This window comes from Patagioenas fasciata, chromosome 18 (genome assembly GCF_037038585.1).
Source record: "Patagioenas fasciata isolate bPatFas1 chromosome 18, bPatFas1.hap1, whole genome shotgun sequence".
In the NCBI taxonomy this organism is placed as follows: Eukaryota; Metazoa; Chordata; class Aves; order Columbiformes; family Columbidae; genus Patagioenas; species Patagioenas fasciata.
The window spans coordinates 11,612,054-11,624,311 of record NC_092537.1 but is presented as its reverse complement, the minus strand read 5'-3'; the positions used below and the strand labels follow the sequence as shown (position 1 = coordinate 11,624,311).

The window sequence follows — 12,258 nt, the reverse complement described above, 5'->3', positions numbered from 1 at the left end:
TTGGAAAATTTCACAGAAACAAAAAGGGGGGGAAAAAAAAGTGTTGTTAAAAGCCCAGATGTGCTAGAATGGCTGTTTCCAGTGCCTGGATTCAGCTGACGGCCTTCCCTCCTTTGATAAGACGTGGTGTGGAGGGTGGATGGCATTGCAGCCCTTCGTTGGAGCTGGCATCCCACTGTAGCATTGGCAGCAGCGTGGTCAGCTCAGAGGCTCCCCGCTCCGATGACAAGTTGTCTTCCAAGCTCGGGTCAGTTTGCAGAACAACCAATGATAGGACAAAGGGCAATGGGTACAAACTGGAACACAGGAGGTTTCGCTTAAATTTGAGAAGAAACTTGTTCCCAGTGAGGGTGGCAGAGCCTGGCCCAGGCTGCCCAGGGAGGTTGTGGAGTCTCCTTCTCTGCAGACATTCAAACCCGCCTGGACCCCTTCCTGTGGAACCTCAGCTGGGTGTTCCTGCTCCATGGGGGGATTGCACTGGATGAGCTTTCCAGGGCCCTTCCAGTCCCTGACATTCTGGGATTCTGTGAAAATTGTTGCTAACCCAAGAGTGCTGAATACTCGTTTGCCATAAGCCTTGGTCACTCAGCCCGCTGCCGTTTGTTAGTGGCAGATGCAGCACAGGCCACCAACAAGGATGCCGGTTGCTGCTGTCCCATGGTCTCCTGGGTGTCCAGCTGCGATCTGTCCTACTGTCGCCTGTCGGTGTCATCTGCAGATCAGAGCTCTCCGGGGCACAGTCAGCGCAGGAATAAACGGCAGAGATTTTTAGCTGCTGAACTCTGACAAGCATTGCTAAACATGTGTTGGGGTTGCTTTAAGCAGATTTCAGCTTTTGCTAAAGCTTCATAGATTTTTGTGGCCCCAGTAAAGGGCACCTCTGCTGACCCCATGGCTGGAGGCACTGAAGCCCTGTGAAAGAACAGTTGGGATTTCTTAATGTGAACAGACTGACCCAATTCCCTCGCCCTCATTCTCAGCAACAACTCCGCTGATTTCAGTTAATCTTTCCAAAAACACGCAGCCAGAGGCAAAGAGAGATTGTAAGTCAGATGAATTTTGGCAATATGAGAAGGGGACAAATATAAGTATTTATAGTGGAAACCTGTGATCAATATTAATTATAAGTCTCCAAAATGCTATGGTGTGTTGTACCCCTCTAGCTGAGCACAAGGCATGCACAGATTTAAATTGCGAAGGGCGTTATGTACCTGTAGAAGCTGAGCCTGGATTTGCAAGTTTTTGTCTTTGAAGATTGCTTGGCCTGAGTGTCACAGGATCACAGATGAGTTGTTCTGGAAGTGGTCTGTTTGTACCTGCGTGTCCTGTGGTATAAGTTGTGCCCATTGCCTCTTGTCCTGTCACCGGACACCACTGAGAAGAGTCTGACTCCATCTTCTTTACTTGCTACCATCAGATATTTATAGATATCAAAAATATCCTCCCTGAGCCATCTTTTCTTGAGGCTGAACAAGCCCAGCACAGGACCCAGCATGCCGGCTGTGGCCTCACCAGTGCTGGGCACTCGCTGCCGCTAACCTGCCGGCAACGCTGCTCCCAGTGCAGCCCGGGTGGCCTTGCTGCAGGGACACGTTGCTGACTCGTGCTCAGCTGCTCTCCACCAGGACTCCCAGGCCCTTTCCTGCAACCGCTTTCCAGGACGTTGGTCCCCAGCATGTGCTGCTGCGTGGGGTTATTCCTGTTCAGGTGCAAGAATTGGCATTTCCCTCTGTTGAACTCTATGAGGTTCTTCCCAGCTCAATTGTCCAACCTGTTCAGATCCCTTTGAACAGCAGCACCCCCATCTTTGGATATCATTGGTGGCCCTGTGGAAGAGTGCAAGGGGATAGTAGTCAGCAGTCTTTCAGTGGTGTCCTGGATCCAAACTTCCATGCAGCAAATGTCCCCAGAGAGCAAGACAGGTTGGCAGATGGGGGTCTCTGTCCTCTGCAGAAGGGAGTCACCTGCTACTGGCACTCACTGATCCCTCCTGCGCTGCTGTGTGGCTCCATCAGCATGGATGCTTTGATGGACAGAGTTCCCAACCCCTCGTCTCTTACCTGGGTATTGAACCTCTTCTGTAGCTGCAGATCTACAGGGGACGTGGTGAGCTGCAGGCTCTGTCAGGAGCTTGGGCTGGGCTGAGGCCTCTGCTGTGCCAGGGACACTTGCTGTAGATGGTGCTGGGGACAATGCACCATGACATGTCACCGTCATTGCTGAGCAGTGCCCGCCACCCTGGGCAGGGCTTGTGAGCCCTGTCCGTGTGCTCCTCTGTGCAACCTGCTGCAAAAACTTTTGCATCTTTTAACAGCTTCTCTTAACTGTCCTTTCAGCATTAATTTGGGGGTGGTCAGTAGGTCAGAGAGGTTCTCCTGCCCCTCTACTCTGCCCTGGTGAGACCACACCTGGAATATTGTGTCCAGTTGTGGCCCCTCAGTTCCAGAAGGACAGGGAACTGCTGGAGAGAGTCCAGCACAGCCACCAAGATGCTGAAGGGAGTGGAGCATCTCCCGTGTGAGGAAAGGCTGAGGGAGCTGGGGCTCTGGAGCTTGGAGAAGAGGAGACTGAGGGGTGACTCATTCATGGGGATCAATATGGAAAGGGTGAGTGTCAGGAGGATGGAGCCAGGCTCTTCTTGGTGACAACCAGTGACAGGACAAGGGGCAATGGGTTGAAACTGTAACACAAGAGGTTCCACTTAAATATGAGAGGAAATTTCTTCATGGTGAGGGTGTCAGAGCCTGGCCCAGGCTGCTCAGGGAGGTTGTGGAGTCTCCTTCTCTGCAGACATTCAAACCCGCCTGGACACCTTCCTGTGGAACCTCAGCTGGGTGTTCCTGCTCCATGGGGGGATTGCACTGGATGAGCTTTCCAGGTCCCTTCCAACCCCTGACATTCTGGGATTCTGTGATTAATGCCATCCTGGCATCTCTTGCTTAGATTCAATGTAATTTCAGCTTGATACAGCAGGAATTTTCTTAATTTTAGACTAGCAGGCACTGGGGACCCTCTGCAGAGCAGCTGAAGAGGGATGCTGGGATTGCTGTGCAGAAACCCTTTTTGGCCCTGCAGTGATGTTCCAGCTCTTCTCCTGCCTGGGAGAAACTGATACAGGTTTCTAAATGCTTTAAAAATAATTAATTGCTGGATAAAGGAAAAGCCAAACCTCTCTCTATATCTCACTTGGCTGAATCATATCTTAATGTGTTGTGTGTTTCCCTGCTGTGAAAGAAACTGTGATTACATTTGCAGGCATGTGAAGTCAAAAAGAAAATCTTACGCTGCAAAGTAATAGTGGAGGGAGTGAGGGGAAGTGGAGGAGAGGAGGGGGACAGCACTCAACACAACAAACATTTGGAGAGTTTGGGAGTAAATCATCAGAGACTCCAGGATCCTGCCCTGGCAGCGTGAGAAGAGTTTTTCACCTCTGAAAATCTGCCCTATGATCTTCAGTCAATGAGAGAAAATAGAAAAAGCCCTGGGACAACTGAGGATGCCCATGCTCGCTGTCACTCTGTTGCACAGCTTTTCCTCCAAGCAGTGTTTTTACGGAAGGGAAGATGAGAATGCAGGAATATGTAATATAAGGTGTTACTGAAAGACAAAACTCCTGAAGAAATTCACAGTATGTGAACACTAGTGACCCTGTAGGGTGTCATGCTCTTCCACACTTCCTAGCTTCTGCTTTCAAGGAGGCTTTGTTCAGGTTAAATGATTACCAGTGCTAATTATATCCTTTCTCACTCAGGGTGAACTGACCATGACAAGTGACATGGAGAACCTGCAGAATGCCCTTTTCTTGGACACGGTGCCCGAGTCCTGGATAAAGAGGGCTTACCCTTCCACGGCCAGCCTGGGCACATGGTTTGCTGACCTGCTTACTCGCATCAAGGAGCTGGAGGCCTGGACAGGAGACTTTTCCTTACCCTCCACCGTGTGGCTTGCTGGATTCTTCAATCCCCAGTCTTTCCTGACAGCCATCATGCAGTCCACAGCCCGAAAGAACAAGTGGCCTTTGGACAAGATGACCTTGCAGTGTGACGTGACAAAAAAGAACAGAGAAGATTTTGCCAGTCCTCCTCGGGAAGGGGCGTATGTCCACGGTTTGTTCATGGAAGGTGCGCGCTGGGATGCACAGGTGAGCTCACCAAGGCTCTTCTGTTGAGAGAGAATATTACGTATTACATATATATTGCATATATATTATTATGTTATACCCTTATTGCTTGTTATTGTGCTCTGGGGAACTTCTCAGCCCAGCCAGGTGCTCATCTAAAATAGCAATTTGAGCTGACTCTTCAGGAATGGTAAAGATGTGAAAGATGAGCCTCTCCTCTGCAGCCTGGAGTGGGTACCCAAGCTGGTCAGGTGAATCCCACCTTGGAGTTGTCTGTTCCACAGCTCTGAAGGGAGTTCAGGGCAGCCAACTTGAACAGGTACTTTTGACAACATGAATCTCAACTGCGGTGTACATTGACTAAACTGTGGTCAGTACTCATGGTGTTACTACAGGCAGAAAACATGGGGTCCTTGTTGATTTTGTCAAATCATAGAATCATTTTGGTTGGAAGAGACCCTTAAGATCATTGACTCCAACTATAACCTAAATCTGGCACTAACCTATGTCCCTGAGAACCTCATCTATACGTCTGTTCAACCCCTTCAGGGATGGTGATTCCACCACTGTCCTGGGCAGCCTGTTCCAACACTTCACAACCCTTTCTGTGAATAAATGTTTCCTAATATCCAATCTGAGCCTTCCCTGGTGCAACTTGAGGCCGTTTCCTCTTGTCCTACATCTTTGTGTCCCCAGAGATGAATAGGTGGGATGTGCCAAATCCTGATCACTGTCTTTCTGCCGTAAGGTGCTGCAGAATGTCATCTGCATAGGTAGGGTCTGTGAGAAAAATTAATCACATCCTTTAGCCCCCCCACTTAGGGTGCCAAATAGAGCTTTAGTGAAGGTCTAACCTGTATGGTCAATGCGGCTCAGGGTGCAAACTCAGCATGGGCGGGGATGGGCTGATCCTGGACAAACAGAAGAGTGTCAGTGGCTCTTGCTCTTCTTCTTTCCCCATCTGGATGTGGCCCAGAACCTTTCAGCTCCAGCACAGCCAGTCTCAGGGCAGGTAAGGCAAGAACCGTACCCACCAACCGGGCAGCCGAAGGGCTGCTGTCAGCGCTCCTCTCGCAGCGCACCGCTCAGAGCAGCGTCCCAGAGGAGCACGATTGTCCCTGCCGTTCCTTCTGACAGCTGTCAGCTGTCAGGAGTGCGGTCTGTGGAGCCAGAGTCCTTAGGCTGACAAATCCCAATGGGGCTTGGGCCTTCGGTTTGCCTGGCCTGTGGCACCACGACTCCCAGTTCGTGCTGCGCGTGAGGATTCAATGACGGTGATTCCTGCAGCTCGTGCTCTGTGCAGCCGGTGAGATGCTCCTGCTGCCCGCGATCTGTGAGAGAGGGAAGGCTGATCAAAGTGGGTCACCCACAACTTATCTGTGTCACGTTTACCCTCTCCCAAGAAGAGGCTTTTATTTCTGAGGCAACTCTTTGGGGATCTTAACCCTCATGATCCTCCTTTATCCGTTGCGGGGCTTGGTGACAGGATGCTGAGGAGAGAGACCTTGCCTGTTATACACCGTATCCCAGCCAGATCTAATATTCTTCGCTGATTTTTCAGCTCTTTCTCTGCAGTAGTATTCCACAAAAGATAGGAAATTAGGCAAAGCTTTGATCTCACTGACTGATGGCAGCCAGTGCCTTTTATCACAAATCCTTGGGAAGGTCAAAGCTCCAGGCCATCTTCTCACCGGAAATGGCTTGACGTGCACGTTGGGTCTGGAGAGCCACAGGCAGTCAGGAATGTGGGCAAAGGCTCTGTCAGAAGATTTCAGTGATGATCTCACGTGGGTATAAGGTCGGATCTCCTGCCTCCACGGGTTTGGCTCCACTGACAGTCACAGCGGCAGAACCCAGACCAGTCCAGCCCGTTTCCTAAGACTTGGTGCTACAGTTCCCTGCCTGGTCCCTTGTTCAAGCCCTTGGTGTTGCTGCCGAACAAAAGCCCTTGCGGCTCTTGGGGACCACAGCCCCTCAGTGCAGGGAACACTGCATTTCGGTTACCCTCAGAACCTGACGTTTTAAGCTGAAACGAATCAGCTGGACACAACAGTACAGAGAAAGTTTACAAAAATCCCTGGTCTTGAATGCAGAGTACTCCATTAAACACAAATTCCAGTGACTGCTGTTAAGTGTTCCTTTACCATCGTTGCCACCATTGCTAGAAAATACAATATCCTGGTCAAAATGGCCGAGTTCTGCCCAGGTTTCACCCATCCCCGAGTGGCAGTGGAAGTGATGAGAGAGAATTTTTGATGGTGCAAAGCCAGAAATCGTTTTGGCAACACGTGGCCCTCTGCATCCCTTTGATAACATGTGCAGGTGATTGCGTTCAGCAATGAGGTTTGTCTTCAGAGACCATCCAGACTTCAGTAAATGTGTTTTTCTGGTAACATTTTCCTTGTGATTGAAAGATACGGAGCAATTACTTTTACAGAACCATTCATAATCTCTGGGTATCCTGCTTCCATTTATTTCAGAAAGGAAAAGAATATTTATTTTCGTGTGTTGCTGCTCACACTGAAATATCATTTCCACCTAGTGGAACTATTCATTTTACCTGTAATGCAGTGAGCAGCAGCTCTATTAATGGATGCAGGATTTTTAAACCAGGTGCACAGTTCTTTTGGGTTGTATACTCCTTCCAAATTAATCCTCTGATATGAACAGCAGTTCATGTTTATAAGAACTTCTCTGGGGATCACCTCCACTTTTAAAAGAATATTTCACATTTAGATTGCGCCTCCAAAAATGCAAAATTCCCTCTATGTTCTGCTACTCACATTTTTCTATTTATTTAAACATTTATGTTTGCCCTTGGGTGTCTTATATCTATAAAACATCTATTACAAAACAACAGGCAGCTATTAGATGAAATGAAACCAAACGGATTCTTTCGGGTCCAAATGATGTGTTGCTGTAGCACTGTTGAAGTCAGTAGGACTCAGTGAGAGATAGTTTGGTGACACTATGGGACATTTTCTCTCAAGCCACAGGAGATGGCAAACTGATTCCTGGCTCTCTTGCTCCCAGCAATGGAGAATTTGAGGCCAAGTGTGTGACCTGCTCCTCACCGCGGGTCCTGGACATGGGCAGAGGTGGGGTTTGGCAGCACACGCGCCACCGAAGCTTTGCCAGGTGTGGACAGCACAGCACTGTGTCCTTGGACGAGATGCACTGTCTGTGCACAGCGTATCGTGCCTCCTTCAAGCCACACCAGCCGTGGTCTCTGTGTCCTTTTTAAAGCTAGGCCTGTGTAAAGCACCAGTCTTAAACCAGCAGAGAGGCTTAGAAGGGCAGATCAGTGTGGTGAGCAACGGTAACGTTTATTTGACAGTTCAAGTAGCTCGAGATCTTTGGGAACACTTCCATGCCGCTCATTTTTATCTGAGATCCTCTCAGCAGTGGATGCAGATGAAAACAGCATCAGTTTGCAATGCAGACCTGGCACAGCCCAGTACTACTGGTCCAGTCCTAAATATCACAGCTTGCCACCTTCTTCTGCAGAGGCACCAGGTACATCAAATCCAATGGAAATATTTCCCAGAGTGGGGAGCTGGGACATCAGGTGAAGCCTTTTCCTGCAGATGTCAGCTGTCAGTAATGCCCGTGTATTTGGGAGCTATGAGGGCGCGAGTAGGATGTGGCTCAAGGTGAGGTCTCCAGTGGTACAGTTACAATGGAGCCTTGAAGGGGACACTTGTAAATTGTGCTGTCAACATCCAGTCTCTTACTTATAGCTGGTTTCAAAAATTAACAACTTGGAAAACCCTTTTCCATCTGTATCTCAACTCTTAAACTACTAAGTAATAAAAATTCCTCTCTCATTTGCGTTCACTGGACAGCACATCATTAGGTCGTCTTCACTGTGTGCTCCTTGGACAGCTCTTCTTCTCGTTCCCCATGTCCAGTTGAAGCCACTGACTCTACTGATCTCTGTGCAGCCTTGGAGCGATGTTACCTGCTGGTCAGATCCTCAGCCCCCCTTCCCTGCAAAGAGCGGCAACTCTACCTGAAAGACAGCCCGGCCTTGCTGTGGAACAGGCTGCCCAGGGCAGTGCTGGAGCCACTGTCCCTGGAGGGGCTGAACAGACGTAGAGATGAGATTTTTAGGGACACGGGTTAGTGCTAGAGTTTGGTTATGGTTGGACTTGATCTTAAGGGTCTGTTCCAACCAAAATGATTCTGTGATTCTCTGCTGAAGGTTTCTAAGCCAACTGACCCCAAATTAGCTGTGGTGAAGGGGTGCCTGTACTGGTAACACAGAATCCCAGGATGTGAGGGGTTGGAAGGGACCTGGAAAGCTCATCCAGTGCAATCCCCCCATGGAGCAGGAACACCCAGCTGAGGTTCCACAGGAAGGTGTCCAGGCGGGTTTGAATGTCTGCAGAGAAGGAGACTCCACAACCTCCCTGGGCAGCCTGGGCCAGTGTTCTGATACCCTTACTGTTTCTTCTCATATTTAAGTGGAACCTCTTGTGTTACGGTTTGAACCCATTACCCCTTGTCCCATCACTGGTTGTCACTGAGAAGAGCCTGGCTCCATCCTCCTGACACTCCCCCTTTCCATATTGATCCCCATGAATGAGTCACCCCTCAGTCTCCTCTTCTCCAGCTCCAGAGCTCCAGCTCCCTCAGCCTTTCCTCACACGGGAGATGCTCCACTCCCTTCAGCATCTTTGTTGCCCTAAACATCCCAAAAAGCAGCTGAATGGGGGGATATTTCCTGACCGTGTATCTATTTGGGCCCGTCTGTGAGCATCCCTGGCTTGTGACAACTGCTTTGTGTCTTTGGACACAGCATTATGTGGCAGCACAATATGTTCACTCTTCAGAATGTCTGTTGAGAAGCAGGACAAGCAGGAGTGAGGAACTCTTTAGGATCAGAGGCCTGGGCTCTCTGAGTGCACAACGGTGGCTTTTTACCAGGTGTGCTGTGCCGGTAGTCAGGGAAAATTGCTTTCGGAGTAGAATTAATTTCTGATGATGAGAGCCATAAAAAATGCAAATGCAAATCAGCCCAGACATAACAAAATGATGTATTCCATAGAGATGCCTCAGGAATATTTCAACTCTTGTTAACCCAGAAATAGGTAGAATATACTTGGAAATTCGATTTGAAAAATTGTCAGCAGGAAAAAGAAAGAGTGATCTGATCAAAATCCAGCCTCAAAAATGGAAGATACGGATTTAAAAAGAGTGCATAATAATGTTTGATAAATAGCTTTCTTGCAAGGTATTATAAGAATTATTTAATGTTTGTTCAGCACATTGGAAATATAAAATCCTACATCAGAGTTGGATTTATCATAGCGTAGTGTAACAGATGGCATTAGTACATTAGTACAGCAAACTGAGATGTGTTGCGAGAGAGATTACTTTTCTTCACTCATTTGCAGAGCTAAATAGACTGTTGGAGAGGTTGAATCTCATCCTACAACTCTGATCTAAAAGCATTTGAAATAATAACGGTATGTGAGGCTAAGCCACAGTGAGAGGCAGTTTCTTTAACACTGAGAAGTTTTATTTCCGTTTCTATATTTGTTTTAATTTGGTCTCTCTCACCACCATTAAGTGATTCTGCAGGCTTTCCTGGAAATGGATTGATGTGGGGGGCATTTTATTGTCAGAAAGAGAAACATAAGTTTCCAGAGAGACCCAAGTTAGAGAAACAAGCCGTTCATTTCATGCCCTGTCAGCGGAACTCTCCTTCTCCCGGGTCAGGCAGCCTGCTCAGTGTTGCTTTGGAGCGAATAATATGGACTTGTTATTAAATGACAATATTCCCTTAGAAACAATCTCTTGGAATCCCCCTTGCTGGTGTGGAAAGGCCTGTGGTGCCTTTTGTGGCCACACAAAATGCTGTGTGCGTTCATTGCCCAGACAGGTGGATCCCAGGTCATGCTCAAATTCTGGTGGCGTAGTGGGACAGTGGCTTGGTGCCTTTGAGGCTTTTCTCAAGTGAGCATCTCCATCCAGAGCCCTGCTCAGGTGTCACAGCTGGTCCCAGCACAAGCAACACTTCCCATGAGCTGGTTCTGCTCTTGAGTATGAGCTCCATGAGGATGATGTGGCTGGACATAGCCAGGAACATCGTTCTCCTGTAATGGCCTGCTCAGGTGTGTGTGGGTTTGAGCATCTGATGAGAGCAGGAACTTGTATCCTTGGGAGAAGCTACACTTGGTGTTTGATCCAGACCCTCCGTACCTCAAAAAGACTCATCCACCATCATGATCTCAGGAAAGACGTTTGCACCTCTCCAAAACAATCAGCTGGTGCAAACATTACAGAGGATCGTGCGTCCTGGGGTACAGCTGATGGGTATCGTGGAAATCTGAGTAAGACTTTGTCTTCTTTCCTTTGTAGGCCGGGATAATTGCAGAGGCAAGGCTCAAGGAGCTAACCCCAGCGATGCCTGTTATTTTCATCAAAGCCATTCCTGCTGACAAACAGGATATCCGCAGTACGTACCGGTGTCCTGTGTACAAAACACGCCAGAGGGGGCCAACATACGTGTGGACTTTTAACCTGAAAACTAGAGAAAATCCCTCCAAGTGGGTGCTCGCTGGTGTGGCATTGCTGCTCCAGATCTAGGCTCAGCAGCAGAGCGCTTCATTTATGAGTCCCTAATGATGTCTTTCTTAGACAATTTAAAGAAATAATATCCTGCAATTGAACCCAAGATCCATCTCTCTGACTGCTGGGCACACAGCCTAAATATGGCCCGCAAGGAGGTGACAGAGGTGCAGAGGGACACATGAACCAGGCTCTTGACTGCTATAAATCAATGTCCTGTAATTCCTGTTGTGCTGCACTGGAAAATCTGGGAAAAATCCCACCACCAGGTCTTCCACACCCGGAGAGTGCTAAGCTTGAATCTGAATCTAAAGTTTATTTCTCTTTCATCATCCAAAGTGGTTTTAAAGTCAGTTGCCTTCTCCAGAATCCTTAGATAGTCCGGTGACCTGTGAAATTCTCCAGACCTTATTCTTTTCTATACAAATGTTTATTTGTTGTAAGTATAATCAGTAGGTGTGGTGAAGATAAACTTTTTCTTGCTAACATTCCTGTAAATTCTAGAAATAGTGAAAACAGCACTAATATCCAATGTACTAAATGTAATCAACAGAGAAATGCAACATAGGGGTTAATTAAGAAGAATGTTTCATGGTGATAGAATTTGCTAATAAAAATCATTATTCCTGCGCTAGTCTCTAAAGATTACCTGGAGGTCTGTATCACCTGCTCGCTCCCTGTGTGGAGAGTGCATGCAGGGTCAGGGGGGCAAACACACCTGTTTGGGTAGTTGTATTCATGATTAGCAATGAAGTGGGTGAGAGCTAATGTGTTTCTAGAGCAGAAAGGACAGAGAGGGGAGACTGGGGTGTGCATCCGGGGTGCAAAGATGGGGAGGGGTCTGGAGCATCTTTCTTGTGACAAGAAGCTAAGAGAGCTGGGGCTGTTGAGCTGGAGAAGAGAAGCTGAGAGGGATCTGATCAATGGGATCAATATCTCACGTGGGTGTCAGAGGATGGACCAGACTCTGTTCAGTGGTGCCCAACGCCAGGGTGAGGGGCAACGGGCACAGACTGAAACACAGGAGGCTCCATCTGAACATGAGCAGAAACTTGTTTGCTGGGAGGTGCCAGAGCCTGGCCCAGGCTGCCCAGAGCGGGTGTGGAGTCTCCTTCTCTGAGACATTGAAACCCGCCTGGACCCACCTGTGTGATCTGCTCTGTGACCCTGCGTGAGCAGGGCTTGGACTGGGGATCTGCAGAGGTCCCTTCCAACCCTAAATATTCTGTGATTGTGTGATGCTGTTTTTGCACCTGGGACGAGCAGCAGCAGCAGCACCAGATGGTCTGTTGGCAGCTGTGATGCATGTGCAGTGCTCAGGATGGTGGAGCAGATCTTCGGAGGAAGATGGGCAAGACACTCATGTACAAACCACAAAGGGTATCTGGGGATTACTTACTGAGCCCACTCTGACCTATCATATGTCACCAAGGCCACCCTGGCCATTTCAGAAGTGCTGTGAAAGGCTCCACCAACACCTGGACCAAGCCCATTGCTGCTTCTCAATGAGCAGGAGTCCACCAGCATTGCCAGAGAGCTCTACAGGGAAAACATTCCAGAGC

At 48.5% G+C, this 12,258-nt stretch overlaps 1 protein-coding gene across 1 annotated transcript in view; it reads left to right on the top strand.

The window, feature by feature from the left end:
• LOC136109609 (dynein axonemal heavy chain 9-like) overlaps positions 1-11,339 on the top strand; it is a 181,334-nt gene extending 169,995 nt beyond the window's left edge. Inside the window, exons 59-60 of the mRNA XM_065852415.2 lie at positions 3,752-4,141; positions 10,487-11,339. Of these exons, the coding sequence (XP_065708487.2) occupies positions 3,752-4,141; positions 10,487-10,714 (618 nt within the window). The 3' untranslated portion in view covers positions 10,715-11,339. The remainder of the gene's footprint in view (positions 1-3,751; positions 4,142-10,486) is intronic.
• The last annotated feature ends 919 nt before the right edge of the window (positions 11,340-12,258 follow it).